We start from the raw sequence: 27,748 nt of genomic DNA, 5'->3' as shown, positions 1-27,748 counted from the left end.
AAACATAGTATTTACGAGTAACAATTGGAAAAGTTAATAGTATCTAATAAATAAGTACTAGTACCTAACACAGTTTGACTAGTAAAACTAAAATAGTTACTAGTAACTATTGGAATAGCAACTAGTAACTAAAATATAAGTACTAGTGACTTTTGAAAAGTTACTAGTTCATCCTATGGATTAAATGTTCAAACGGCTTGCCATACACCTCTGCACCAAGGCATTATCTTTGGCAATGGCTCTGCACACATGCAACATAAAACAGCTTGCCAAAGGCCAAGACTATCTCTTGCACTGCGCAAAAAACACACACAAACACTTTTCACAAGGGTTTCACTTTGCTTTCTGGCAGTCTGATCTTCCAAGAGGTAGCATTAGATTGATTTGTTTGAACATTTGGGACTTCTGTTTGAAATGGCAGGAACCAGCAAAATGAAAATGAAACTCATGTGCAACTGGAATGATAGAGAATTTAATCGACCAAGGAAGAAAGGCTACTAATAAGTGTATGTGGAGAATTACAATAAAGAACAAAGAAATAAAGAATAACTAACGGCACTTTTCCATTGCACAAAGTAGCACAGTGCGCATTGCAATCTGACCTGAACATAAGTCTCCTGTGTCGTTTTCCCCCCACCACACAACAGAGCCGTGAAGGTGGGAGGTAGAAGTCAGGGAGGAATTATCTGAAGACTCATAAAACAGCAACATAACAATGACCAAACGTAACGATGGAGGAACTTGAAATTTCATCTTCTTATACTTCTTTGTCAGCGAAGATCCCCCTTCTGGCTTACCAATCAGCATGACTCTGAAAAACTACGCGTGTGCACGCTAAGGTTAAGAAGCACGTGCGCACGGACACGCACACGCAGCAATCCTAATTAAACAGAGTTTTGAAATGGAAAAAAAAAAGGCCACTTTGGAAAACAGTTTGGAAATGACAACAAAACATACAATCAAAGCAAGAGCGAATTAACTTGAGGATTGAAAGTGGACGGGAAAGGAGGGCGACAGTTAGACAGACAGGGACACAAAGCTGTTGTACTGCTGGATGTTCCTCTTCAGGATGTCAGAGCAGGGCCCCAGCACACGCTCGAAGCGTGGCCGGTCCAGCTTGACGCACTTGAGGGGCCCCCGGGAGGCCACGGTGGCGGCCCGCGGGCGGTTCATCAGCAGCGCAATCTCACCTGTCGGTAGAGGAAAGAAAGGAGGAGGGTATGAGCTGGTGGCAGGGAGGAGGAGTCTGACGAATAACACTGAGCTCACGGTTAGATACAATCCATAAAATATAGTTTGAATGGAAACAAACCACAATAATAATAATAATAACCTTTATTTGTATAGCACCCTTCATACATGACATGTAACTCAAAGTGCTTTACATTAAAATGAGGCCATCAGATTGTGACAATAAAAGCAAACAAAGTGGAATAATAAAATAATTAAAATAATTAAATAAATTAAAAACAGGAAGAATAAATGTTAAACAGATGATTTTATTATTTCAATGGAGTCTTGGATTTGGATCACGACACCTAAAATGCCCAAAATAAAACCCATGTGCATCTGCATTGTCTATCATGACTATGGAAGATGCCTTGTTAATTCATTCAGTACTAAATCTCAAAAACAATGTGTGACGGATTAAGGCCCGTGGTCAAGCACCGGCTGCGGACGACAGCAGGGTTCCCTTTTACTGTGGCCACCAAGTTGCCTCGAATTGGCCCAATCAGCACCATGTGGGCGCAAATCAAGACAGGGAGTTTTCTTAACGTTTTGTCTGTCTTACAGAGGGGATGGGCGCACGTGCTCGTGAGCAGCCCAGGAGCGGAACGCCAATCCTCCTGCGCCCAAGAGGACTATTAGCAACCCCCTTTATAATAGATCCTCAGAGAGATTATATATATATATATATATATATATAAATAAATATAATTGTGGCCTGCGTGCCAGACACTGAAATGGACAATAAAACTCAAGCCATGTTGGCGCACCACGGCCAAAAAGACGTCTCCCTCCTTGAACCCTTAACTGTGGGAAGAAAACTCCACAAGTGGCGTAGACAACAGGATCCGGGAGGGGCAGGGCACCGAGTAAAAGGCGCCCTGGAGTCGATCCGCGGGCTTCGGAACTGCCTTGCTGAAATGGAGAAAGAGCGGGAGTACCTCCGCTGCCAGTTAGGGCGTGTCCTTGCCAGAGTGAGCTCCCTGGAGCACGCTGTGACCGGCCCGCCGCCGCCAAACGGGAGCCGGCAAGAGGTCCAGACCCGCGTCCGCCCCCAGGACCCACACGGGATATCCCGGGTCCCCAGCCCGTTGCAGTGCCCCGGAGGACAATGTCAGGGGGGGCGCTACGTCCGTCCCCAAGACCCACACGGGATTCGCCGGGTCCCCAGCTCGTCGCGGTGCAATGTCTGGGGGGGAGCTACATCCGACACCAGGACCTATGCGGGATTGGCCAGGTTCTGTGGTGCCGCTGGACACTCTCTCCCCTTCCCATGCTGTCCCCTCTCTGTCAGGGAGCTGCGCAAACATCTGGGCAGGGGTGCGGACACTGCAGGCGGCCTGGCCACAACTGCCACGACTGTACTCGGATGGAACTCGGCCAGGTGGTCCGGGTCGCAGGCCGTTACAGGTGGAGGTTCGTTGTGTGCATGGGGATATTCACACATATCCGATGGTCCAGCTCGAAATTCGTCACAAGGGGAAAAAGCATAGGGTACAGGCTGTGGTTAGTTCCCGCCTGTCGCACTCCCTGATTTTGGGCACGGATTGGCCAGGGTTTGATGCGTTGATGATAGAGGCTGGGGGAGTGCATTCACGGCTGGTATGGAAATGTGAGTGTTGCATGGCGCACGGTGGTGCGGAGGGGTCGTCGGCGAGTGCGACGGGTTCGGGGGCGGCGTGATCCCAAGTAGGGTCTCCCCCGGTCCCTGTAACCTTCCCTATCGACGATTTTCTGCTTGAGCAGTCGCGAGACGCCACCCTACGTGAGACCTTTGAGGGGGTAGCTCAAATCTATGGTGTATTGACGCGCCCAGACTCCATGCTCACTCACCTGTATTTTTCGGTGATTAGGGACAGATTATATATTGTGTGGGCCGTGAAACTCAGACAGGAGAGGAGATAACCCAATTGTTGGTGCCAAAGGGCTGCCGGAAAATGCTCACAGCGGCCCACCATACCCCGATAGCCGGCGGGTAATGGCCCGCCTCTATTGGCCGGGCATTTGGGCAGATGTGCGCAAGTCCTGAGTGCCAGTCAGTCAACCCCTCCAACCATGCCAAGAGTGCCATTGAGGGCCCTCCTCCTAGTCCAGGCCCCATTCGAAAGACTCTGTATGGACCTCATCGGGCCGTTACACTGCAGTGCCCATGGGTATGGTTTTGTGTTAGTCCTAGTGGATTATGCAAAAGTGTGGCGCAGGCGCTGTTTCAGGTCATCTCCCGAGTCGGGATTCCAAAGGAAATCCTGACCGAACAGGGCACTACCTTTATGTCACGTACACTTCGGGATATTTACGAGTTACTGGGCGTCCGCTCAATTTGGACCAGCGTTTACCATCCCCAGACGGCCTGGTGGAGTGGTTTAATAAAACGCTGAAAAACATGATTTGAATGTTTGTTCACGACGATAGCCGTAATTGGGACAAGTGGTTGTTTGCCCTGTTGTTTGCGGTACGGGGGGTTCCCCACGCCTCCACAGGATTTTCTCCCTTTGAACTCCTCTTTGGTAGGAGACCCCGGGGGTGCTAGACCTAATTAAAGAAAACTGGGAGGAAGGTCCTAGCACCAGTAAGAATGAAATACAGTATGTTATGGACCTGAGAGCAAAGTTACACGCGCTGATCCGGCTGTTATCACGGGAGAAGACAATTTGCACCGGGAGACAAGGTGTTATGTGTTGCTCCCTACGTCCAGCTCTAAATTGCTCGCAAAGTGGCAAGGGCCTTTTGTGGTCACACGACAGGTTAGCGAGGTCAATTATGAGGTCGAACTGTCTGACAGGCAGAGGGCGACACAGATTTATCAAGGAGGGAGGGGGCGTCCGTGGCTCTGGTTACAGTGGTCATTGAGTGGGATGAATTGGGGCCGGAGGTTTAAAAGCAGCCGATCGTACCGCAGCCCTGTTAAGTGACCATCTCTCTCCACCCCAGAGGGCGGACGTAGCTGCACTTCAGTGTCGCTTCTCTGATGTTTTCTCCTCCCTGCCAGGCCTCATGTCCCTCATACACCACCATGTGGAGACGACCCCAAGGGTGAAGATGCGCTCTCGGCTGTATCGCCTGCCCGAACACAAATGCAAGATCTTGCAGGCGGAATTAAAGGCCATGCTGGACATGGACGTCATAGAGGAGTCCACAAGTGACTGGTCTAGTCCTATCGTGCTGGTGAGTAAGCCTGATGGTTCAGTCCGGTTCTGCGTGGACTACCGAAGGGTGAACGCGGTGTCCAAGTTCGACACCTACCCGATGCCCCGGGTCGATGAACTTCTCGACCCGTTAGGTACAGCTTGTTTTTTCACAACACTGGATTTAACCAAGAGCTACTGGCAGATTCCCTTGTCTCAGGAGTCCAAGGAAAATCTGCGTTCTCCACACCGTTTGGCTTATACCACTTTCGCACCCTTCCGTTCAGGTTGTTCGGTGCCCCAGCCACCTTTCAGAGACTCATGGACCACGTTCTGCGTCCACATGTAGCATATGCCGCAGCCTACCTAGATGATGTTATTATTCACAGTGACACCTGGAAGTGGCATATGCAGCATGTGGGTGCTGTGCTGGAGTCCCTGAGGCGGGCTGAGCTCACCGCCAACCCAAAGAAGTGTGCCGTGGGACGGCGGGAGGTTCAGTATCTGGGGTACCACTTGGGCGAAGGCCTGGTCCAAACCCAGCTTGATAAAACCGCAGCGGTCGCAACCATGCCAATACCTAAGACCAAGAAGGAGGTGAGGCAGTTCTTGGGGCTGGCCGGCTACTATAGGAGGTTTGTCCCCAACTTTTCAGAGCTAACCAGCCCCTTGACTGACTTAACTCGAAAAGGTGCTCCAGATCCGGTCCAGTGGTCAGAGAAGTGCCAGCAGGCATTTGCGAGGGTAAACTCAGCTCTCTTTGAGAAGCCAGTGCTGAATAACCCTAACTTCTCTCTCCCTTTCTGTCTGCAGACCAACGCGTCAAACAGAGGGCTGGGCGCAGTCCTATCCCAGGAGGTTGAGGGGACCGAGTGTCCGGTGCTGTACCCCAGCCACAAGCTCTCAGAGCGGGAGTCGAGGAAAAGCACGGTGGAGAAAGTGTCTCGCTATCAAATGGGCAGTCGGCTCCCTCTGCTACTACCTCCTGGGACGAGCTTTCACCCTCTGTTCAGACCCCGCCCCGCTGCTGTGGCTCCACTGCAAGGACACAAATGCGCGGTTCACCCGGTGATACCTTGCTCTCCAGCCCTTTAACTTCCAGGTGGTCCACAGGCCGGCGGCACAAATGGTCGTGGCTGACTTACTCTCACGCTCTGGAGGGGGCGGGAGCGGAGTCGGCTGTCGACCGGACGGCTCCCCCACCTAAGGCGGGTATGTGGCGGACCAAGGGGCGTGGTCAAGCACTGGCTGCGGATGTCAGCACGGTTCCCCTTTCCCGCGGCCACCAAGCTGCCTCGAATTGACCCAATCAGTGCCCACACGGCACTGATTAGTCCAATTCAAGGCAGGGAGTTTCCTTAATGTTTTGTCTTTCCTACAGAGGGGATGGGCACACGGGCTTGTGAGCAGCCCAAGAGCAGAACGCCAATCCTCCTGCGCCCGAGAGGACTATTGGCAACCCTTTTATAATAGATCCTCAGGTATATAGATAAACAGTATATATAATTGTGGGCTGCATGCCGGACACTGAAATGGACAATAAAACTCAAGCCATGTTAGCACCATGGCCAAAAAGACTTCTCCCTCTCTGAACCCTTAACTGTGGGAAGAAAACCCCACACAATGCAAGTATAGTCATTGCAAGTGCAACCATTTCCTAGTTTTTCCATTCGTATACTAACCTTATATCACCAGAACAACTGGCAAGTGCGTATTAGTCTGGAACATCTAAGTTCATTTTCGATTTCCAAGGGGTGTTGAATGAATGTGCGTAGACTAGGGATGCATCAATTGTGAAATTCTGGGCCGATCTCGATCTTTAATATAACAATTTGGCCAATAGCCGATACCGATGTTTTCCCAGTTCCCCTGAACGCAGCATCATTTACGATTTTCTGAGTTCCCATTAACGCAGCATCACTTGCTGCTTGGAGCGCTGCAAAGAGGTGTGTCCACGTATTTTAAAATCGATTGCAGGTGGCTCTCTCTTGGACGGATCAAAAAAATTGTTTTTAGTAGATCGCCAAATATACTCTGGCGGCCGTTAATATACCTAGGAGGCCCACCTAAGTGAAGTCTTTGTGTGGGAAAAACTGGATAAACATCGGCCACTGCCATCGGTGAATATTATCTTGTTTGCCGATAGGCCGATAGAAGTCAACAAAAGGCTGTGTATGACGATGTACGGCCCATAAATTGGTGCATCCCTAGCGCAGTCTCTGGACGCAATTGGATAGACCTACAACCATCAGAGCAAAGAAAAATGTGAAGCGCTGAGAAACAAATTATGGAGACGAGCGGGAACAGTTGGTATATTCAACTTTACCAAATCCGGTCAGAAGTACGGCAAACACAGCTTCAAGTGCAGTTGTTTGTTCTTCCTTTTTGGAGAAGATAAACTGTCCAGTTATTTTAATACTCTCGTGATAGTGGATTTAACAGACCCTTCCACACCAGCGGCAGCCATCTTGGTAAGGTTCCATATCGGCGCTTCCCTGGATTATCACCATATCAAACCTGCCCCATATTAGATAAACAGTTGTGATTGGCCCAACCCTGTATGTATCTGCCAGAGCAGATGAAACATGAGCTTGCAGATTTCAATGGTCCCCAGGCTATTTGCATACAGTTCTAAGTGAAAATAATACAATTGCTGCATTGTATCTTTTGCACACTGACTCAATACGGGAAGCCTAATTTTCCCACTTGCTATCATATAGCATGGCTGCTTGCGCTACATGGTGCGACACATCTCGTCCTGTATTAACAAACTGTCAACCTATGGTATCGCTTTCTTTATCTATGGTGACAATAGGTGTTTTCACACCAAACAGTTCTAGGGACTCCCTGAGGAGAACTAGGAACTGAAGAGGTCCCCCAAAAACTAAATACCTTCAAGGGCTTTTTTCTGGTTGTATTAGCACCGCACTGTAACTCTGAAGAGACGCTTAAGTGACTTCAGCCAACAGTGTTTCAGCGTGAGTTCCGTGTTGTATTTACTTCGTAACTTTCACTTATTTTATCTTATCAGTCCACTAAAATCTGGTGAAAAATAAACAATCCAGTTTCTGAATCTTCACTCATATTAGATCTACAAGACGTAATTTAAAAGTGAGTTCCAACTTTCGCAAGGCACAGGCTCGCATCGGGACACCGCACACGGATTACGGGGGACACGTTTATTCATTCAATTAAGGTTGGAAAATAAAATAAAAAAAATAAATAAATCTCCAATAAAAAAAAATCTTTTATTATTTTTTTTTTTTTTTTTTTTTTTATTACCGCTGAGTGTACATGGGCTGGTCCGCACCCAGATCGATGTGACCCGACCGGTTGGATTGTCCTCAGTGTGCCGGGGGTGAGGGACCGTGGATTTACATCTGGACCAATCACCATGCACTTACGTCAACCAAGTTTCTTCTTGTGTCGGTTAGTACCTGCCCTGGAGTAGGAGCTAAAAAAGTTCCTTAAAACTGAGTTCTAAGAAATATGAACGACCTAGTTCCTGCAGTGTGGACACAAAAAAAGGGAAGGTTCCTTCAAAAGTTAAAAACTATGAAACGGTTCCTGTGGTGCGAAAATACCGAATGTGAGCACCAATCAAGTGATGTCGAATTGGTGATTCTGCCCTGTTAGCGGTAGGTGAGAAATTTGTATGTTTAGTTTATATCACAATCCATTTTTCAGCCCCCACGATGAATCATCACATTTTAATGCTACGATATATTGTTACGATCACAATTGTGTGTGTGTGTGTGTGTGTGTGTGTGTGTGTGTGTGTGTGTGTGTGTGTGTGTGTATGTATGGGGGTTTAACAACCAAAATGGTGGTTACAAAAAATTTAAATAATAAGAAAACACAGGCCAACTCACCAAAATAGTCCGAGGGTCCAAGTCTGCCAACCTCCACAAACTCCTCACTCTCCGACCTTCTCTGGAGCACAGCAGCTGATCCCTGAAAATAAGTGTTGTTCAGTGAGTGAATACTAACGGGCCCCATGGTTAAAGCAGGTCCACACTCCAAAGAATACAGTATATACCAGCGCAGTATGCAACTCCCGCACAGTATAGCTCTGACTAGCTAAAAACGAATGACTATTGACTGAATATATTTAGGGGCTTTGAATAAACAGATCCTTTTTTTTTAAGTGAGTGACGATATGTTTTGTTTTTGCCTCATGCTTAAACGGCGATGCACTTGATTAATTGAAAGTTCGGGCCCAGGTGCTTCATGTAGTCATTTGGAGCTGGCGTTTGAGGCATTGTGGGGCTGGGGTTGTACCTCAAGGATGATGAAAAACTCGTCTCCTGGCTCCCCCTGCACCACGATCTTCTGCCCATCCTCGAACTGCACTGTCCCGAGGGCGTCCGCGACCGCCAGACGCTCCCACTTCTCCAGGGACTCTGGACGGGGAGCGGAAACAATGTTTACTCACAACTTAACAAATGTTACAATTTATATTTATGTGTGTGTGTGTGTGTTTGTGTGTAAAAAAATGTAATTATGGCTGCCAATCGATTCAAATATTTAATCGCATGATTGTCCAAAGTTAATTGCGATTAATCTAAAATGTATGATTTTTATGTGTTCAAAATAACTTAAAGGAATATTTGTATGGTTTAATACTCTTATCAACGTGGGAGTGGACAAATATGCTTGCTTTATGCAAATGTCTGTTTATTGGAAATTAATAACACAAAACAATGATAAATAATCTCCAGAAACCCTACAGTTACTGCATTATCATAAAAAAATGCTCAAATCATAACATGGCAAACTCAAGCCCAATAAATATCTGTAAATACTTAAATGTCCGGGTTTTCAACATTCACTACCAAATTGTCTTTATTGTAAAATAATGATACTATACTTGTTTTCAACACAAACATAGACTTGATCATGTTCTGTCCCACTCATTTCCTAACCCAATGTTCGGGTCAAACGACAAAGAATTGCAGATTTATTTCTCTATAACAGTATGTGCTTTGCACCATTTATTTCTCTATAAAAGTATGTGCATTGAATAAAAATTGTACAATAAAACAATACTGTAACTTTATAGTGACAAGTTAACAATTAGCAATTTGAAGTGCTTACTTCTGAAAAACAGATGGAAGCACTTGGAAAAAAAATAATGAAGAACGAGAAAAATACAGTGACTTTTATGTCCTGAAAGGACTGGTGAAATTAAGATGGCCACTATCACTTATTTCCCCTTCTTTTTGGGTTGTTAAACTGATCCAAAGCACTCCTTTTAAAGGCATTTACTCTATTCTGAGATTAAGATACCCCACTACCTCAGAAGAAGTGGAAGATGGGTCTGGTGAAACAGTTATGTCAGGTCCTCCTGATCTCACAGATCGGAGCTGAGCAATTGTGAAGGACAGTTCATGTCCTGGGTTGGCCCCCCTTTTGCCTTCAGAATTGCCTTAATTCTTCGTGGCATAGATTCAACAAGGTGTTGGAAACATTCCTTCGAGATTTTGGTCCATATTGACATGATAGCATCACGCAGTTACTGCAGAATTGTCGGCTGCACATCCATGATGCGAATCTCCCGTTCCACCACATCCCAAAGGTGCTCTATTGGATTTAGATCTGATGACTGTGGAAGCCATTGGAGTACAGTGAACTCATTGTCATGTTCAAGAAACTAGTTTGAGATGACTTGTTCAGGTGTACCTAATAAAGTGGCCAGTGAGTGTGTGTGTGTGTATATATATATATATATATATATATATATATATATATATATATAGTTTGCAACCAACCAACATTTTAATTTAGCCTGGATTGAAAAAAAAAATGGCCACAATGTATTTTAAGTAGGGCTGTCAAAGTTAATACGATAATACGTTAATACAAATTAGTTTTAATGTCATTCTTTTATTGACGCACTAAAGTACGTTCTGTTACGTTCCGACCGTTTGCCCGACGTGGATGACATCATACTCCCTGCGTATGCAGTGCAGGGATGTACACACAAACAACAATGGCGTGCGAGAACTCTGAGGGCATGTAATGTGGTAATGTGGAAACTCACAGCCAGCAGCTCTATGTCAGAACTTCAGTCACTGTGGCGGACCAAGGAGCGTGGTCAAGCACCAGCTGCGGAAGACAGCACAATTCCCTTTCCCGCGGCCGCCAAGCTGCCTCTAATCAGCCTAATCAGCGCCCATGCGGCGCTGATTTGTCCAACTCGAGGCAGGGAGATTTCTTAATGTTTGTCTGTCTTGCAGGGGGGGTCGGCACATGGGCTCATCAGCCGAACAGGAGCCAGAGCAAAATGCCATTCCTCCTGTCCCGAGAGTATCATCATCATAATCATCACCACCCTCATCATTATTATTTGTTATGGATAATTGTGGCCAGCGAGCTGTTCTGTTGAACATTATAATAAAAACTCTTGCGGTGTTGGCGCAGCACGGCAAAAAGGACTCCCTGTCCCTCCCTAAACCCTTACCTGTGGACAGCGACTCCCACAGCCACCATAACAGTAACATGTCTTGGGTTGCAATGCCTGATGTTAAGGAAGAGTGCGAGTCCCCCTCCTTTGTGCTTGCTGCTTAACTTAGGCACAGTTACCGGGGCTGCAGAGCTGGTGCTAAGCTAAGGCTAAGCTAATGGCAAAGCGGTGGAGGTACAAGCCCTATATTCCGTCGGTAGTGATGGGGAACATGAACTCGCTGACCAACAAGCTGGCTGCTCTGGTGAAGAACCAGAAGATCTACAGGGAGTGTAGTTTTCTGTTTCATGGAAACGTGGCTAATGCTAACGCTAATGTGGATTTACAGGGATTCACCACTGTGAGAGCAGACGGGGATGTTCCTCCGACATGGAGTAAACATTTTGTGCCCCACTGTTCGGAGTGAGAGCAGCTGTTCCCTTGAATAAACAAGGTTTCCGCCACCGTCTTGCAGATAAGAAAAATGCATATCCATATTATAAAGAGATCTACACAACATGTGTAGTAGAAAAAATTTAAGTGAAAAACAAGTTGGAAAAAAAGAGTAAAAGAACACTACAAAGATAGTTACTGGACTTGAATTTGCTATGTTATGATTTGTGCATTTTTTTTTTTTTAAGCTAAATGCAGTACCTTTGAGGGTTTCGAGACCGATTTTATTTTGCATAATGAAAGTGGAGAATCAGAGCTTCCAAACAAGGTGTCACTTGTGCAAATCATGCAAATATTATTAAAGTTATGACTTGTTAATGACAAGGGTGTGGCAAACCGTGTTTCTGAGATAATCACCTCCAAATTTTTACGCACACCAGGTTCATTCAGCCAGCTCCCAGAATGCAAATGGGGTTGGCGGACAAACAAAGCCTCATGGCTTATTAACAGAAACAGAAGAAGAAACAGTCTTTATTAGTCACGCAACACACCACACTACAACACATGCACGCACGCACACACACACACACACACACACACACTGATGGTGGCCGGTGAAATGGATCCTCTGCTTTTGACCCATTCTGGCTTGTCCTTCCTCCGGGGGCACAGCCAGGAGCAGTGGGCAGCATACGTGGACGCGCCCGGGGACCAGGTGATAATTGTCCATCGCTGGTCAGACCATGATGGGTGCATGTTTTTGGTGGGGGTCCTTACTGACTTGAGGTGGAGGAAACCCCATGTGAGCACGGGGAGAACACGCAAACTCCAAACAGAAAGGCTCCTATTTGGGAGATAACCCGCCGGAGCACGGTGCCAACAGCGCCCCAGGCGGGAATCGAACCCAGAACCTTCTTGCTGTGAGGCAGCAGTGCAATGCACTGTGATACCGAAACACACCCGTGCTGCGCTTTAACGGCCTGTTTACGGAAGTGACGTAGGTGCGTGACGCGAAGGGCTTTTCTTCTTCGCGGTATCACAGTGGGTCCGTGTGTGAAAGAGTAGTACAATTTAAAGGTTAAATTCTATCAAAACGGTTTCACATTGTGACTTCATATCATATGGAATATGGAGGAATGATCTTCACCTAGACGCTCGCTTTAAAGGAAACGACCGTTCGGCGTTATTCAGCGTTGTTCCGCGTGTTGGTAAGTGAACTGCGTTTCCCCATGTAATCTAACGGCATTTTTCTACAATTTATAAATCAAACTTGGTTTCAAAAATACGTTGAGAGATAAAAAAAACCACAAAGGAACACGAATCTGGAAAGATCTCATTTTCCACCAAGAAAGGTTTTTTCAACTTATTTGGCTGCTCCTGGCGATTTTAGAAATGCACGAGGCTTTAACTGTAGTGTGACACATTTTTCAGCTCTCTGATGATAGGAGTATTAAAACTTGAAAAATATCCCTTTAAGCTACATTTTGAAGAGATACAAAAAGGTGCTATCAATTTCCGATTAATTCTAATTAACATACAACAATCATGCGATTAATCCCGATTAAATATTTAAATCGATTGACAGCCCTTATTGTAAGTGAAGTGTGACGTGTGTGCGACCTCTCACCTAGAATAGACACTTTACTGAGAAATTCCTCGTACATCTTGCGTTTTCTCAATGTGCTCCCCTAAAAAAGAAAAAAATTGCAATCTCAGGAGAAAAATTACATAACTTAATTGTTTAGTCAGGTAGGTTTGAGCATTAAATACTTACATACACACATAGGTGACACCCAAGATACGTAAATGTTTCAAACCACATTAATAATTTTATCATGATTTATTATTATTAACAATCATAAGAATAAGAATAAAATACTGAGTTAGAGTCCATGTACTGCTTTAAAATGTATACATTTTTGCTGAGAATTTTCCTTCTTTTTCTCTAACAAGAAAATTGTGAGCCACATTCACTCTGTATTAAACTATTAAGGTATCAAATGCTGCTGTAGGATATTCCACTACTCGATACCAACAAAATTTCACTCAGCCCTAATAATTGTGAACTTTCCAACTTAAGTAAGAACTTAAAGGGATACAGTTTTCTGAGTAATTCCCTTCTTACCCAGATTCAGACAAGGTCAGTTCAAATTGCTGTTACCATATGGTACCATAAGAACTAGATCTTAGTTGTTTAAAATTCTGAATAGAATCTAGCAGAACCTGGGTAAGACAGACACAAAGCTAATTTCCCCCCCCAAAAAAGGCAGGAGTATATATGGTATTGAAACCAAACCAAAAACTCGGCAGGTGTGGGGCTACCATGAGTATTCTCCTGTAGCTGTCTCTGTCGATGCCCCACAGCTTGACGTTTGATTTGGCTTGGACGGTAGCAGCACGCGGCGTCCCGTAGATGAGTGCAAGCTCCCCGAAGCTGCCCCCTTCTCCAATGCTGGTCACCCAGTCGCTGTTGACGTACACCTGGCCACAAAAATGAGGAGGGAGAGAGAGAGAATAAAAATAGTTGTGACAATACAACCGCTTTTCCACCAAGGTACAGGAACTAAATGAGGAACCATTTAGTCCCCAAATAGAAGCCATACCATTACCCCCAAAAAGGTTCTACAAATAATATGATAAGATAGACACATTGATACATAATATGTAAAAAATAGCAAAAACAATAGCAACATTGTCAATATACAACAATCCTAAGAACTTACATCCATCTCTCCTTGGTCGATAACGTAGAAGTTGTCGCCTTCGTCGCCTGGACAAGAAGAAGAGAAAAAATGTTTAGTGCAGGGGTTTGTGTGTGAGCGGGCGAGAGCTCGTAGGGTGTACTGATGCGTCTAGTGCAGCATACTAGAGAGATGTTGGTTGTAGAGATGCATGTGACTCCCCTCCCTTAGTTCCTGCCGCTGACCAACCCAGTCTTGGGTAAAGGAAGCCGAGTGCGTTAGTCTTCCGAGGTCAGTACATAGCCTCTCCATCGCCAAGACTTCTGCAGTGCCTCCGCGTGGCCACACACGGTAACTGGGTATCGCAAGGTCCCAGGCCAAACTGTAGGAGATCTCGGAGCAGCAGTGGGCCCCAGAGGCAAGGCACGCAGGCCCACAAGGTGTGTGGACAACTCCTGACGTCTGCCAACCACTGTCCTAGCTATGGGTTAAATAGCATGGGCGGATGGGGCTCATAGCCTTGGCCGGCAACCCGTCTAGGAGAAGGACACTCTGAACTAAAACCGGGACTGCGAGGAGTTGCGCCCCAAAGTCCGCTATCAGCATAGTAAAGCTAACCATGGAGTACAAAGTCATCCCAAATCCTATACTTCCAGCAGCGGGAGTCCGCAGGAACATCGCGGCGGACGGTGTTGCTGGTCCTCCTTCTGGAGGGCACCATGACGACAGGACCTCAAACCCTGGGAGTGTCCCAGGGAGGGTCCTGTCCGATCACAGCACCCCGTCCAATGCACTCATGCGCTGTCGGAGACCATTTGTTATGGAAACCTTCAACGCATGCACAGCGAGAGAAGAAGCGAGGTTGATTGAGCTAGCACACTGTGCTGAGGAATGGGGAGTGGAGATCCTGGGGATCCAGGAACACAGAAAAGTGCACGCTGATGACCCGATCGTGTACCGCAGAGTGGAGAGATGCACATTCATCTCTGCATCAGCGTGGCGAAACAAGGCCCAGGCCGCAACAGGCGGCGTCGGGTTAATGCTGAGTTCTCGAGCGCGAAAGGCTCTTCGTCATGTTTACCACCACACAGACAGGATCCTGATCGCAGAGTTTTCGGGCAACCCAGTAACAACAGTCATAGTCGTGTACTCACCCACCAACGTGGCACCATCTGACGTGGTGGTGGAGTTCTTTGAGGACCTAGTAACAGCGGTCCGAGACGTCCCAGCACACAACTTCCTGGCAATCCTTGGCCTCAACTATGAGCGGGTACCAACAGTGAAGAGACGTAGGGAGATGAACGAAGCCAAACAGCTTCTCTTCAACACCTACGACACCATCAAAGGGGAGGAGCTGATGGAGAAAGTGCAGAGAGTGAAGGCAGCGCAAGGTGGACAGAGATATGGGGAGGTCTGGAGGGTAATCAATGAAATGACCGGGAGGAAGAGGACCAAGGAGGGACAGGTCGAAAGACACAGCCCTGAGGGGAGGGTGACAACCTGGGCCAGGCACTTCCAGAGGCTGCTGGGAGAGACTGCGGAAGCAGTGGAGGAAGATGTGCCAACAGTCCTCCAAGACCTGGGAATTGACGATGGTCCCTTCACGGCTGGGGAGGTCGCCAGGGCAAAAACCTCAGTGAAAGTGGCGAAAAGTGCCGGTCCAGATGGTCTACCCCCAGAGGTCCTGAAGAAATGTGATCTCGACGACATCTTTCTAGATTTCTGCAACCTTGCTCTGCTGCACAATCGGCAGCCTGATATGTGGTCTCTATCGAACATCATCCCAGTGCCCAAAGCTGGAGATCTCTCGAAACCGGACAACTACCGAGGCATTAGCCTGACATGTATCCCTGCAAAGATCTACAATCGCATGATACTGAACAGGATAAGACCTGCCATCGACCCTTATTTGAGGGAGAACCAGAACGGCTTTCGGGAGGGGAGAACAACAACAACCCAGATCTTGGCACTCAGGAGAATAATTGAGGAGGTGAGGAAGTACAACCTGACTGCAGTTCTGTACTTCATTGATTTCAAAAAGGCTTTTGACTCGATCCACAGAGGCATGATGGTGAAAATCCTTAAGGCGTATGGAATTCCTCCCAACCTACTCCGAGCAATAGAGACCATGTACGCAGGAACAAGGGCCAAGGTGATGACCCCAGATGGCAACAGCGAGGAGTTTGACATCCTGGCTGGCGTTATGCAAGGGGACACACTAGCCCCCTTCCTCTTCATCATAGTCCTCGATTACGCACTCAGGAAGGCAATCAGCAGGCGAGAGCAGGATCTTAGCTTCACGCTAACACCAAGGAGGTCAAGACGACATCCCGCAGTGGTCCTCACAGACCTTGATTGTGCGGATGACATCAGTCTGCTCTCCAATAATGTGGAACAAGCACAAGAACTACTGAAAAGGGTACAGCTGGAGTGCGCCAAAGTAGGCCTGAGGCTAAACGCCAAGAAAACTGAGGTCTTCACCTATAACGTTCCACCAGAACATCAACCTCTGACTACAGCAGGAGGAACAGTGCTGAAAGAAGTCGATGACTTCAAGTACCTGGGTTCATGGGTCAACTCAACTGAGCAAGATCTGAAAGTGAGGAAGGCACCTGCATGGAGGGCCCTGAACGGCATGTCCAGTGTATGGAACGCCAACCTCCCCCGCCAAATCAAACTCAGCTTCTTCTATGCGACAGTAGAGTCCGTTCTCCTCTATGGCAGTGAATGCTGGTCCCTGAAGCCAACCCTAGAGAAGTCCCTGGACGGGTGCTACACCAGGATGTTGCGTGTAGTGCTTAACATCAGCAAGAGTACACATGTAACCAACAGACTTCTGTACGAGGGAATACCAAGGGTGAGCGAGAAGACTGCTGTAAGGAGAATGAGACTAGCAGGACACTGTCAAAGACACCAGGAGCTGCCAGCCAGCAAACTGGTACTGTGGGAGCCAACACATGGGCACCGGTCACAAGGACGTCCCACTTTAACATGTGTGTGTGTACGAGCTGGCCAGATGTATGGAGAACCGGGATGACTGGAAACAACGATGGAAGGCTCGTCTGAGGACGACCTAGAGAGGGGTCAACCTTTTCCAGCCCAAGGATGCCTTGGTGGATAGAGAAACAGAGCAGGGACCCCCTAGATGAAAAAAAAGTAGATATATAGTATACACCGATCAGCCACAACATTAAAACCACCACTCATAACCACTAATATTGTGTAGCTCCCCCTCGTGCCCCCAAAACAGCTCTGACCCATCAAGACATGGACTCCACAAAACCTCTCGAGGTGTCCTGTGGTATCTGGCACCAAGACGTTAGCAGAAGATCCGTTAAGTTCTGTAATGCCGGCAGCTGCTTTGAACGCACCCCAGCACCTCCCTGGTTGCATCCCTCGCTTTTTCATCCTCATTTACTGCCATAACTATGACAGGAAGAGGCAATGTGCTGTTCCAGTTTTCCTGGACCTAATTAACTCTGTTTTTATTGGTACATGTTGTCGTCCGATGTTAATGTTTTTTTCGTGTATATGTTGTTTGTTTCTATGTTTAATTGTCTCACTCGTGGTGAATCTCTTGGAGTAGTGAATAATTGTTTTTAGACCCAAACATGGTAAAAACGTTCACCAAAGAGGGGGATTGGTGGCGGTTCTGTATAACAAAAAACTGTGCTCTTTTCATCCCACAGGTTGCCCACAGGACAGAGTTATTGCAGCAGTTCTTGACGATTTAAGAATTAATAAAGAGTTGCATTGCAGGTTGAGAACTTGAACTCCACTTGCAGACTAACTCTGTCCTAGATGCAATAGCATACAAATACTCTGGTGTATGCCCAGCAACCTGACAGCACAGGTTTAACAAATAAAATAAAATATAAATAAGCTCTGTAATGCCAAGTTCAGACCACGTGATTCCGGCCTGATTTTCCACTCGCCGACAGGTTTTTGGAGATCATGGAGCAAAGCCCCAGATCGGAGGACAATCATAGCGCACGCCCCGTGAGCGACAAGCACAGTGTGAACTGCTCACAACGTGATCTGACTGCTCGCCCAACTGCTTAAGACGGGGAGACGGGAGTACACGGAGCAGCAGCCAGAAACACACAACGCTCACAATGCAATCCGACTGCTCGCCAATGGCTAACAGATGCCAGCAAAATATCAAGCATGTTTAATATCTGGTCATGTTGGGATCGAGTCGGGAGTGACGCAACAAGCTACAGCCAATGAGAGCAGACACGGGGCTCAAGAAGGGGAGACGGGAGTGCACGGAGCAGCAGCCAGAAACACACAACATGCCTATTTTACTTTTCTTCTCTAGGTTTTTAAGGTATTTCTTATTTAAATTCTGCTTGTATTCGTTTTTTTAATGTGATCAAGAATATAATAAAAAAGAATTAATCCTGTGCCCGGGTATGGTATCGTGTCATTTCCTGTGTCAATTCTCGCGTGTTTTTGTGACAAAACAAAGTTTAGAGATCCGACCCAGACTCTTTGGGGATTCCTGCTGGTGAAAGAGCTTGTAATATGTGACCCCCTGTCATCGATCAGTCAGGTAGTGTGAAACCACATGACTGCAAGATTCCCTATCACAAGACAAAACGTTGTGTAGTTTGACCATGGCATAAATTGTGAGGTGGGGACCAAATGGCTCAGGCTTGTTGTTCCAGCACACCCCACAGATACTCGATCGGATCCTAACCCCGGCCATCCATATGACATAGAAGAAAACGTGATTCATCAGACCAGGCCACCTTCTTCCATTGCTCCATGGTCCAGTTCTAAAGCTCACATGCCCATTGCAAGCGCTTTCGACAGTGGACAGGGGTCAGTATGGGCATCCTGACTGGTCTGCGGTCAAAATAAAATAAAAAACTAACGGTACTGTCTTCCAAATGGGAGAGGGAGAAGAGTGTGCGTGTGCACGTGGTGGTGTGGGAGAGGAAGCTGAGCGTGTGTGTGCACATGGCGGTATGCACTGCAGGAGTTTCACCTTCTCAGAATTCTTTCTAAGAATTTCCAGGCGGGCCGATCATTGTTTTTGTGTCCGCAATGTCAACTGCCTCCTATCCTGTCCTATATACATCGCACGTGTGAGCCGCGTAGCGAAATTAGGTTTTGTTTCAGACACCGCTTTGTCATCATCTCGCTATATCAGACTGCCATTACGTGTAGGTAAAACCATGCAGTTCTCTAGCGTTTTATAGCTGTATAACTAATTCATCATGACTATACATTTATTTATTTTAGCCTTCATTCGCAAATGCACACAAAGAAATGCATTGTTGATTCGGCAGCTCAGATCAGAACCATTTGTTTTCCAAACAAAGTGCGGATTTATTTATTTTACTCTGTTTTTATTGAATGAAACAAAAAAAGCCCTGTGTGGACACTTTCTTCATCACGGTCTCCCCCACCCCCCAACAATGACGACTTATCAGTAAATGCCTCCGACACGTTAAATAGCTGTCGTGAACATCCCTAGTGTGAAGGCGACAACTTCTACAGGGAAATCCACCCTTTCTCTGTTTTCACGAATAAAATAAAGTTTTCACAAATCTGAAATAGGTTTTAACATGTAGTTTAATATCCAAACAACAATTCGAACCATGCACCAACGTCCTTTTATAGAAGTTCAGCCATACACCAGTTTTGTCTGTCAGAGACACATAGTACATTACTGTACTGTAACGTACAATTACATCGGAAGCGTGCAAATCGGCTTGCTCTCAGTTGATTACTGAAAAAGTAAAAATCACTGCTGTTGTAGTGTTTGTACACGCACGCGCGCGTGCACGCACATACTCAAAAGTCAAGTTTATGTTGAATGATCTGCAGATGGCTCACCTTGTTGGATGACTGTCTCACCACTGATGTAGTTAACAGAAAACATGGCATCGAATATATCGCTGGAAAAAGAAAAACATGTTTAGGATGAAAATATGTGGCAAGGAATTCATCCTTTTATTTTTTGGAGGTGGTTTGTTTACCTTCTCTCGTTGTCATCCAGGTGAGCAAACAGCACGTTCCTCTCTATTGCCTTGGCCAAGGCACCCATGGTTTTGTAGTCTTTTGGGATCACCTTCGGGAAAAGAGTGGAGAAGACGTTAAGCTGGTAGATCTTGAGCGTATGAAAAATTTAACAGATAATGACTCAAAGTCACTTTAAAGAGAAGCCTGTTCACTAGTGCACCATTTTGGGAACGCTCCCTGGTGTGGAATACACCACTTTCAAAATATTAGCGTTGCTGTGCCACTCACATTCCACAAACTCTTTCTTGTAATTTCAAGTAAAAAAATTAAAGAATATATAATATCCCAACGTGACCGAGACTGCATTTCTGCTTTTCAGAAAATTATTTTCTATTCTTGACTGCATTAGTCAATTTTTTCTCTCGAACCACGAAACACAGAACTTGCGTTTTGACGTTTTTCCTTCTGCATAATCAGTAAGACTTTTGGTCGACATGTCCCCAAGAGCCTGACATCACTTTTTTTCTCTACCGAGATTTTAGAAAATTATTTTTTCTTGGGCTTGTCACAATGTAATGTATGCAACACACAACACAAAAACTATTATATGTAAATTGTCATGCCTTAATGACAACGCGGCAGTGACACATCGAGTGTAGGACCACCTGACCTTTCGAACATAAGATGCAGCATCCTCCTCTGTGTACACCTCGGCACTGATGGCCCCCCTTCGGCAGCGGCCCCGCACGACAGGGTTCATGGGAGGAGACACCTCTTCCTCCCGTGACTCGGTGCGAGAGCTGCTGGACTTCTTCTGCACCTGCATCTCAATCTGCATGCTCTCCACCTGGAAAGGAAAAATATATATATAAGTAATAAAACTGACAGATGTGATGTGGCCATTAAAAATGTTTTATATGCGTTCTTTATCACTACCCCCAAAATTATGATTAATATAAACTGCTGAAGGGGGTTTATGTGTGTGTGAGTGTGTGTGTGTGTGTGTGTGTGTGTGTGTGTGTGGTCACTGGCGCTGATGAAAAAAGGATAAGACTAGGAATATACTTCACCAGGGGTCTTCGACCTTTTCCAGCCCTTGGTGGATAGAAAAACAGAGCAGGGACCACCTAGATATTTTTTAATAAACTGTTGTGTTGCATTTTAATTCTGGCCTATGGCCCATAATTACATATGTATAACGCCTTATTAATATTATTTATAAACTCAGCTATGATGCTTACGGTCCCAGTGTTTTTTTTATTTTCGATTTATTTCCATTAGTTCGGTGTGAAATAAATAACAGTGAAATCCCCATTTTCTTGTTTTCACAAATAGAATAAAAGTTTCACAAATCTGAAATTAGGCTTGAAATGCCCCCGGTTGAAAACCACTGTACCACCACAACCGATTTTGGTGCAGCATGACCGAGCATTTTTTGACAGGCAAGTGTAGCAAGTAAGTATGATGGCAAGGAATACGTTCAACAGTAAGCTTAGGATTTCATAACAGAATTCTGTGTCAGAAAGTTTCAAATTTTCACAAAGTCTCATCAATTTTTTTGCAAAACCACACACGGCTAAACAAAACAGACAAAATATATTTAATCCCCATTTTCTGTACAGTGTATGAAAACAACATCACAGACATGACTTCTCGCAATTTGAGGAGAGGTTTCCCCTGAGCCCATTCCCAGGCCCCTTCCTGGGTACCCTACCTTTTCCAGCCTCTCGAAATATTCCTTAAGGAATGCCATCGGCCGGTCGGGCCGAGACGTACAGAGCTGGACGATGCAATCCTTCAAAAGCTGGTGGATGTTATGTTTCTGAACGTACTGCTCGCACTCCCTCAGGCTGCGCTCTTCCTCGCTGCCGATATTGACGGACGCCATGGCTTCCTTTTTTGACCTGGAAAAAGTTGAAGATGCATAGAAAAATTACAAACGGTATATATAGTATCACCTTGGACAATTCAGCTTGACGGTGAGTGTTTTTCCAGGGAGGAAGCAACTGACAGCAATCACTACAGTGTACTTCACATGGGATAATGTAATCCAATATATTGAAATTTAGACTTTTAACCCCTGCTGCATTCATAATATTATCATACTGCACAAGGCATTTGTAATACAATTTTGGATTATTAGTATTGACTAGTGATGCAAGACTCCCGAATATCATATACACCTGAAATTTACATTCCACATGGTCATTGGATTATTAATCTGGACTGTATTTTGCGCATGGGACATTTCCAATAACATCCTGGAGTTTAGTAGTATTAGTAGTAGTATAAGTATTATATTAGACTACTCTATATATTCTATATCATATACATCCCAGGCTATTTCTCTATACTATTACTCTATATTATTTACACTGGACATTATAATACCACCTTAAATTAGTCTGGACTACTCTTTGCACGTAGACATTCAGAGCCATCAAATATGCAATCTATTATCTAGCTATCAATTATGTTTGACAAAACATTATTGTGAGTGGTACTACCAATATTACCACTAATATTCCATTATTACCATTGGTGCATTATTATTGCGACTGCTGTTATCGCTGCTATGGCACTTCTTAGCATGCTCAATGTTAACTTTATTGACAGATGTGTACTTTTTTTTTTTCTTATGTCATCTACCTTATCTCTTTCTTAACTTGCTGCTTTGACACCTGAATGTCACACCTCGAACATTAAGCTCACATAAAATGAATCTAAAGAAAGCGTATTTCTTTAAACGTACACAGAAGCGAAACCAGATCAAAGCAAACTAGCACTCGCTTACACACCTCGACCATACCAAGTAAAAAAAAAAAACCACCTGACCGAAATAGTATTTGGCGGTGTCGAATAACCCTTCGATATAAGGTCAATATAAATTGAGATTTTTTTTGTGAAAAAAAGATGGCTTCTTTAAAATCCTCTACTACTAGCCGTTCGAGCTAGCTAGCAATTCGTCAACAACGGGGTTGTAAAAATCACAAAGTTCCAGGAAGCAAAAACTCATCAAAACACCCCACCAATGTTATTCTACTACATGAATACATCTAAAACCTTCAAGTCCCTTTAAAAACATTACCTGAAATATAGGCATGTAACAGGTGTAGCTTTAACGGACTGGTTATGCCACTTCCGTGTACTGGACGATTTTCTTCTTCTGCTTCTTCGTGCTCTTCTTCTTCTTTAAGGGTTAACGGCAGCTTGTATCCTTGGTGTTACATTACCGCCATCTTCTGTGGTTAGTTAACTCCTACAGTGTCCGGTTTGTCAGACCTTTCTTATAAATCCTGTTCTCTTAAAAAAGCTGACCAGCTACTTCCTGCCTTGTCCACTTCCACCCCACTCCAGTATGCCCTTTAACCCTGCCCCTGTTAGTCCTGATCTTTCTATTCCCTCCATCATATCCTTTCTCTCTGCAGTATATTTCCTGCAGGTACTAAGTCCATGGTCTCCTCTTTCTAGTGCCTGACAATGTTCACATTGTCCAGTTGGATGCTTCTCTATAATGTGGAGGGTCCCATTTAGGTTACGATGTCCTATTCTTCGTCTGGTCATTACTACCCCCTCTTTTCTATCGCTTCCCCAGTTTCTCTCAATACCCACTAGATTTTTTTTCCTGATCCCAGTGCTACTGCCACTCTTCATTTATTTTCTTCTATGTAATGCCCTTTCCCTCGGATCTTGAATTGTTCTGATTTGATTTCTTTTTAACAGCTTGCTTAACTAGTTAGCCCACTCTCTCATTACCCATAATTCCCATGTGCGCAGAAACCCAAATAACCACAGCGCCTTGTCTTATTACTCGTGAGTGTATTTCCATTATTTCAAATAGTACGTACTATTTGAAATAATGGTGTTTACTGGATGAACCTAGCTTTAGGCTGTACTGACTAGATGCTGAGTCACTATAGATCAGAGCTCTCTTAGGTTTGACATGTTCAACTTACTCAAAAGCCATCCAAATGGCATACAACTCCACCATATACACTTAAGAGGTTTGATGCCTGTTTACATATTGAGACTCTGTGGCTAGGAACTGCAACTGCAGGAGCAGTGTTGTCTGTTTTTGGATCTTTTGAACCGTCCGTAAACACCTGTACATACTCTGTGTATTTCTGTATAACTATAGAACTCATTCACCAAACCCACACTTTCCTCCCTGAAATAATTCTAAATCTACCACCATCGGTTCTAGTATCCACACAGGGGTTGGAGGCCACATCACCGTCAGGAAGAGCTCCATTCCATACACTCCCAGGTCTCTTGCTTCTGCATCTCCTGTCCAGCCAAAACTCAAATTTACTGTTCCCTCCATTTCCCAGCAGACCTGGAGCTCCTTTTTTGGTTTGGTGATTATTTCCGTGCCCTCTCAAATTGATAAGGGAGGTGAAATATTTTTAGCAAGACATATTACTTTGATTTAGTATTGTTTTCTTTGAAGTTTTCTGTAACAGGGTGAAATGGATATATTGGGACCTCAGGTGTTTTATTTTTTTGCGGGGTTTTGAGGGACATTGGTGATATTCAGGGACAGGTTCATTGGAGGGTCCAATGGGTCAACCAGCCTCACTTTGGACAAATTTTTTGATTTATTTCTGAGGTTCTGAATGTATGCATTAATATGTAACATCCTGTACAGTTTTCTAAACCCTTCTTCTTTGCGGTTAATTGATTTGGAGTGCAATAGGTGGTTGCCTGGGGCAGAGGGACCGTGAGAGAATTTTCCTGTCTTGATTGTTTGTTGAAAGAACTAAGAAAGGAAGCTGCCAGATGGGTTTTTCGCTCTCACACTCCACAAATGTATTGTATTGCTACGACTAAGCATGTTCAGAAGGGTATAATATAATCAGGTTGTCTGTTAGTAGGTGATTTCTATTGAGCCAATTAATGTCATAAGTTCAAGATTCAAGATTCAAGATTTTTATTTGTCACATCCAATGACTCTTATCTCTGTCGAGACTTTGTGTAGTCTCGAAGGGGGGAAATATGAGGTGTCTTGGAATGTGTGGCGTCCCAAGACAGCCCCATCATATAAGATAATTACTAAGAGATGGTGCCAGGGGTCCCAAGAGAGAGAACACATCACCAGGGGTCCTGGTGATAAGGGAAGTGAAATGTGACCTGTGACCTATGTAGGGGAACCAAATGGTAAATGTTGTCTGTGGGCAGGCATAAAAGAAGCCGCGCAAGTTGGTGGAGAATCCATCTGACTCGGTTCTCTCCTGGACGTCCATGGAAAGTCTGGTCTGATGCTGTTCTTTTGTAATAAATCTATTATTTTACTCAACTCAGCGTCAGTGGTCACTCCTTCATCAACACATCAAATTCATCAAGAAACTACAATGGCTGGACGACTGGGTCAGAGCATCTCTAAAAGGCGGGTCTTGTGGGGTGTTCCAGGTATGCAGTGGTTAGTACTTACCAAAAGTGGTCCATTGAAGGAGAACGGGTGAACCGGCAACAGGGTCGTGGGCGCCCAAGGGTCATTGATACGTGTGGGGAGTGAAGGTAAGTTAGATCCCACAGAAAAGCTGTAGCAAAAATTGCTGCTTATGGGGCTGCGTATGCTGCCAATGCTGACCCCTGTCCACGGCCAAAAGCAGCAATGGGCACATGAGGGTCAGAACTGGACCATGGAGCAATGGAATAAGGAGGCCTGGTCTGATGAATCACGTTTTTTTCTACGTCATGTGGATGGCTGGGTTTATGGTCCGATTAGGGTCCTATATAGGACTTAAAGGATCTGCTGCTAACGTCTCGGTGCCAGATACCACAGGACACCTTCAGAGGTCTTGTGGAGTCCATGCCTCGACTGGTCAGAGCTGTTTTGGCGGCACTAGGGGGAGCAACACAATATTAGTGGTTATTAGTGGTGGTTTTAATGTTGTTGCTGACCGGTGTAGATTCAAATTATTATTTCCTCTAATCCATTTTTCTTGTGAAGAACATTACTTTAGTCTTTTCAGCTGAAAACATAAAACCCCATTTCTTCTCCCACATCTCAACTTGACTGCAATTTTGAATTCTATGGCTCAAATTTCTACTTCCTTTCCACAGAGTCTCATCATCTGCAAATAATGATCTTCGATATCTAACAACAAAACATATAGGAGTTATCACTTCCCTGTGGTGTCCCATTTTCAATCATATACTTACTGGACATTTCAGATCCTACCCCTACCTGGATGCTATGTTATTTTATTCAAAATGTCCATTATCCAGTTAAAAACTTAACCTCCAATTGTCATTGCATGTAACAAAATCAGAAGCCCCTCCTTCCATAGCATATTAAACGTTTTTCTACATCCAAGAAAACTGCCCCTACTGTTTATTTATTAATTTGCCCTTTCCTTACTTCATCTTTTAGACATACTACTTGATCCGAAATACCCCTCCCTTTTCTAAATCCACTTTGACAACCTGCAATTATATCGCGTTTCTCTACAAAATATATCAGTCTTTAATTGACCATCCATTCCATCAGTTGACATATGTTCGATGTTAATGTAATTGGTCTAAAATGTGTTGGCTTGCTTTCATCTTTCCCTGGCCTCCTTAAGGGACCATGACCGCCTCCTTCCAACTCAAAGGTTTTCAACTTTCCTTCAACACTTAATTATACAGTAATTATTGGGCGACCTGAAATTGCTTTTCATTTTTATTTTGTTACATCGTTTTGCGCCGCATTGCCACCATCTGACGGAAATCGGCAGTGACTTAGAACCTTTCAAGCAATCCGGTATCTTGTAAGAATTAGAAAAATATTCGTGTACATCACATTTCTTGAGGGATGAATATAAATTCATATTAAGTGTATGTAAGTAATAAAGTGTTTCTCTGTCATTACAATCGTCAGAATCCGATTTTTTTTAAGTAAGTGTAATGAGGATTTGCATATTGTATGACCTAATGTTAAAGTGCAAATCCGTCAAATTATTTTGTTAAAATATCCTATATTTGATACTTTTTTTTAAAGCCGACGCTAAAATAAATAAATAAATAAATAAATACATTAAACTGATAACTCAAAATGCAGCATTTTAATGTTTTTTTTTAAATTGATTTAAAAATTTTACTTTTAGCGTGAAAACAAGGGTAAACCCATATGATGAAAAACAAAATAGAATGGAGTCGTTTGAATGGAATCCTGGGATTTGCAGCATAATTTACCCAACTGACGCTTTTGTGGATTACCACTATAACGAATGTTATGCACTCCTTTTTTGGAGTATAATCTCCTCTGACTTCTTCCAAGATTTACCTACTTGTCTCAATGTTTGCGGTATTTTAGTTTTATGAAGGAATGAATAGCAATAACAATCTATAGTTGATTAATATTTGAAAACGTTCGCCTCAAGTCTGTTCAGTGCTTTTGAGACTGCACTGACACAGTTGCACTTGCTTGTGTAATCTTTCTCATCCTGCAGTTGCTGATCAGGCGCTTTCCGGGCATTTGCGCCATGCGTCATGGTACATAATCCGCGTCATTATGCTGCATTCCATGATATTGAAACTCGGAAAAGTCTACTCACCTCATATTTGAAATAGTGCAAAGGAATGGACATTTAAATCGAAATTTCAAAGGGGCAAATTGCTTGGCCTGAGAGTACAGAGCTAATACACCTGGCATCACAACAACAAACAACAAACAGTGAACAAAATTTCCTTTCCATGGGTTTTTATTTCACCGATTAACACGTCGAACTTAGATCTAAACTACTCTGTAGTTTTACCTCATAAGATGCTTGTAGAATTCATACACTTGCCAAACAAACACACATAGATGTTTTCCCGAACAGAGCCAATGGAACATATTGAGCTCGAAAGTGGATACTGACTCGGATGGTACCGATTTCCGAGTTCTATGGAAAGTTCCATTTGTAAAAGGTTCTACA

The 27,748-nt window shown here is 44.6% G+C and overlaps 1 protein-coding gene across 1 annotated transcript; it reads right to left on the bottom strand.

Annotated features, from left to right (window-relative positions):
- Positions 1–452: 452 nt before the first annotated feature.
- On the bottom strand, positions 453–23,109 carry prkar1aa (protein kinase, cAMP-dependent, regulatory, type I, alpha (tissue specific extinguisher 1) a). Its single transcript, XM_080009397.1, has 11 exons — positions 22,933–23,109; positions 21,559–21,748; positions 20,515–20,691; positions 19,862–19,953; positions 19,719–19,780; positions 13,914–13,960; positions 13,513–13,671; positions 12,818–12,878; positions 8,634–8,755; positions 8,225–8,306; positions 453–1,190 (listed from the first exon to the last, which is right to left on the bottom strand). Exons 2-11 carry the CDS (start codon positions 21,730–21,732, stop codon positions 1,018–1,020), a joined length of 1,149 nt encoding a protein of 382 aa, XP_079865523.1. The 5' UTR covers positions 21,733–21,748; positions 22,933–23,109; the 3' UTR covers positions 453–1,017.
- Between the last annotated feature and the right edge of the window lie 4,639 nt (positions 23,110–27,748).

This window comes from Zeus faber (genome assembly GCF_960531495.2).
Source record: "Zeus faber genome assembly, chromosome: 11".
Lineage (NCBI taxonomy): Eukaryota > Metazoa > Chordata > Actinopteri > Zeiformes > Zeidae > Zeus > Zeus faber.
Note: the sequence above shows the minus strand (reverse complement) of the source record. Positions and strands in the feature narration are given on the sequence as shown.

Bases quoted from the DNA above. Each gene is read 5' to 3' on its own strand.
- prkar1aa (XM_080009397.1), bottom strand. From the start codon at position 21,732: ATGGCGTCCGTCAATATCGGCAGCGAGGAAGAGCGCAGCCTGAGGGAG. The intron at 19,781-19,861 runs GTAAACAAACCA...TTCTTTTTCCAG, and splicing joins CTGGATGACAACGAGAGAAG to CGATATATTCGATGCCATGT. The intron at 13,961-19,718 runs GTGAGCCATCTG...CTTCTTGTCCAG, and splicing joins TGAGACAGTCATCCAACAAG to GCGACGAAGGCGACAACTTC.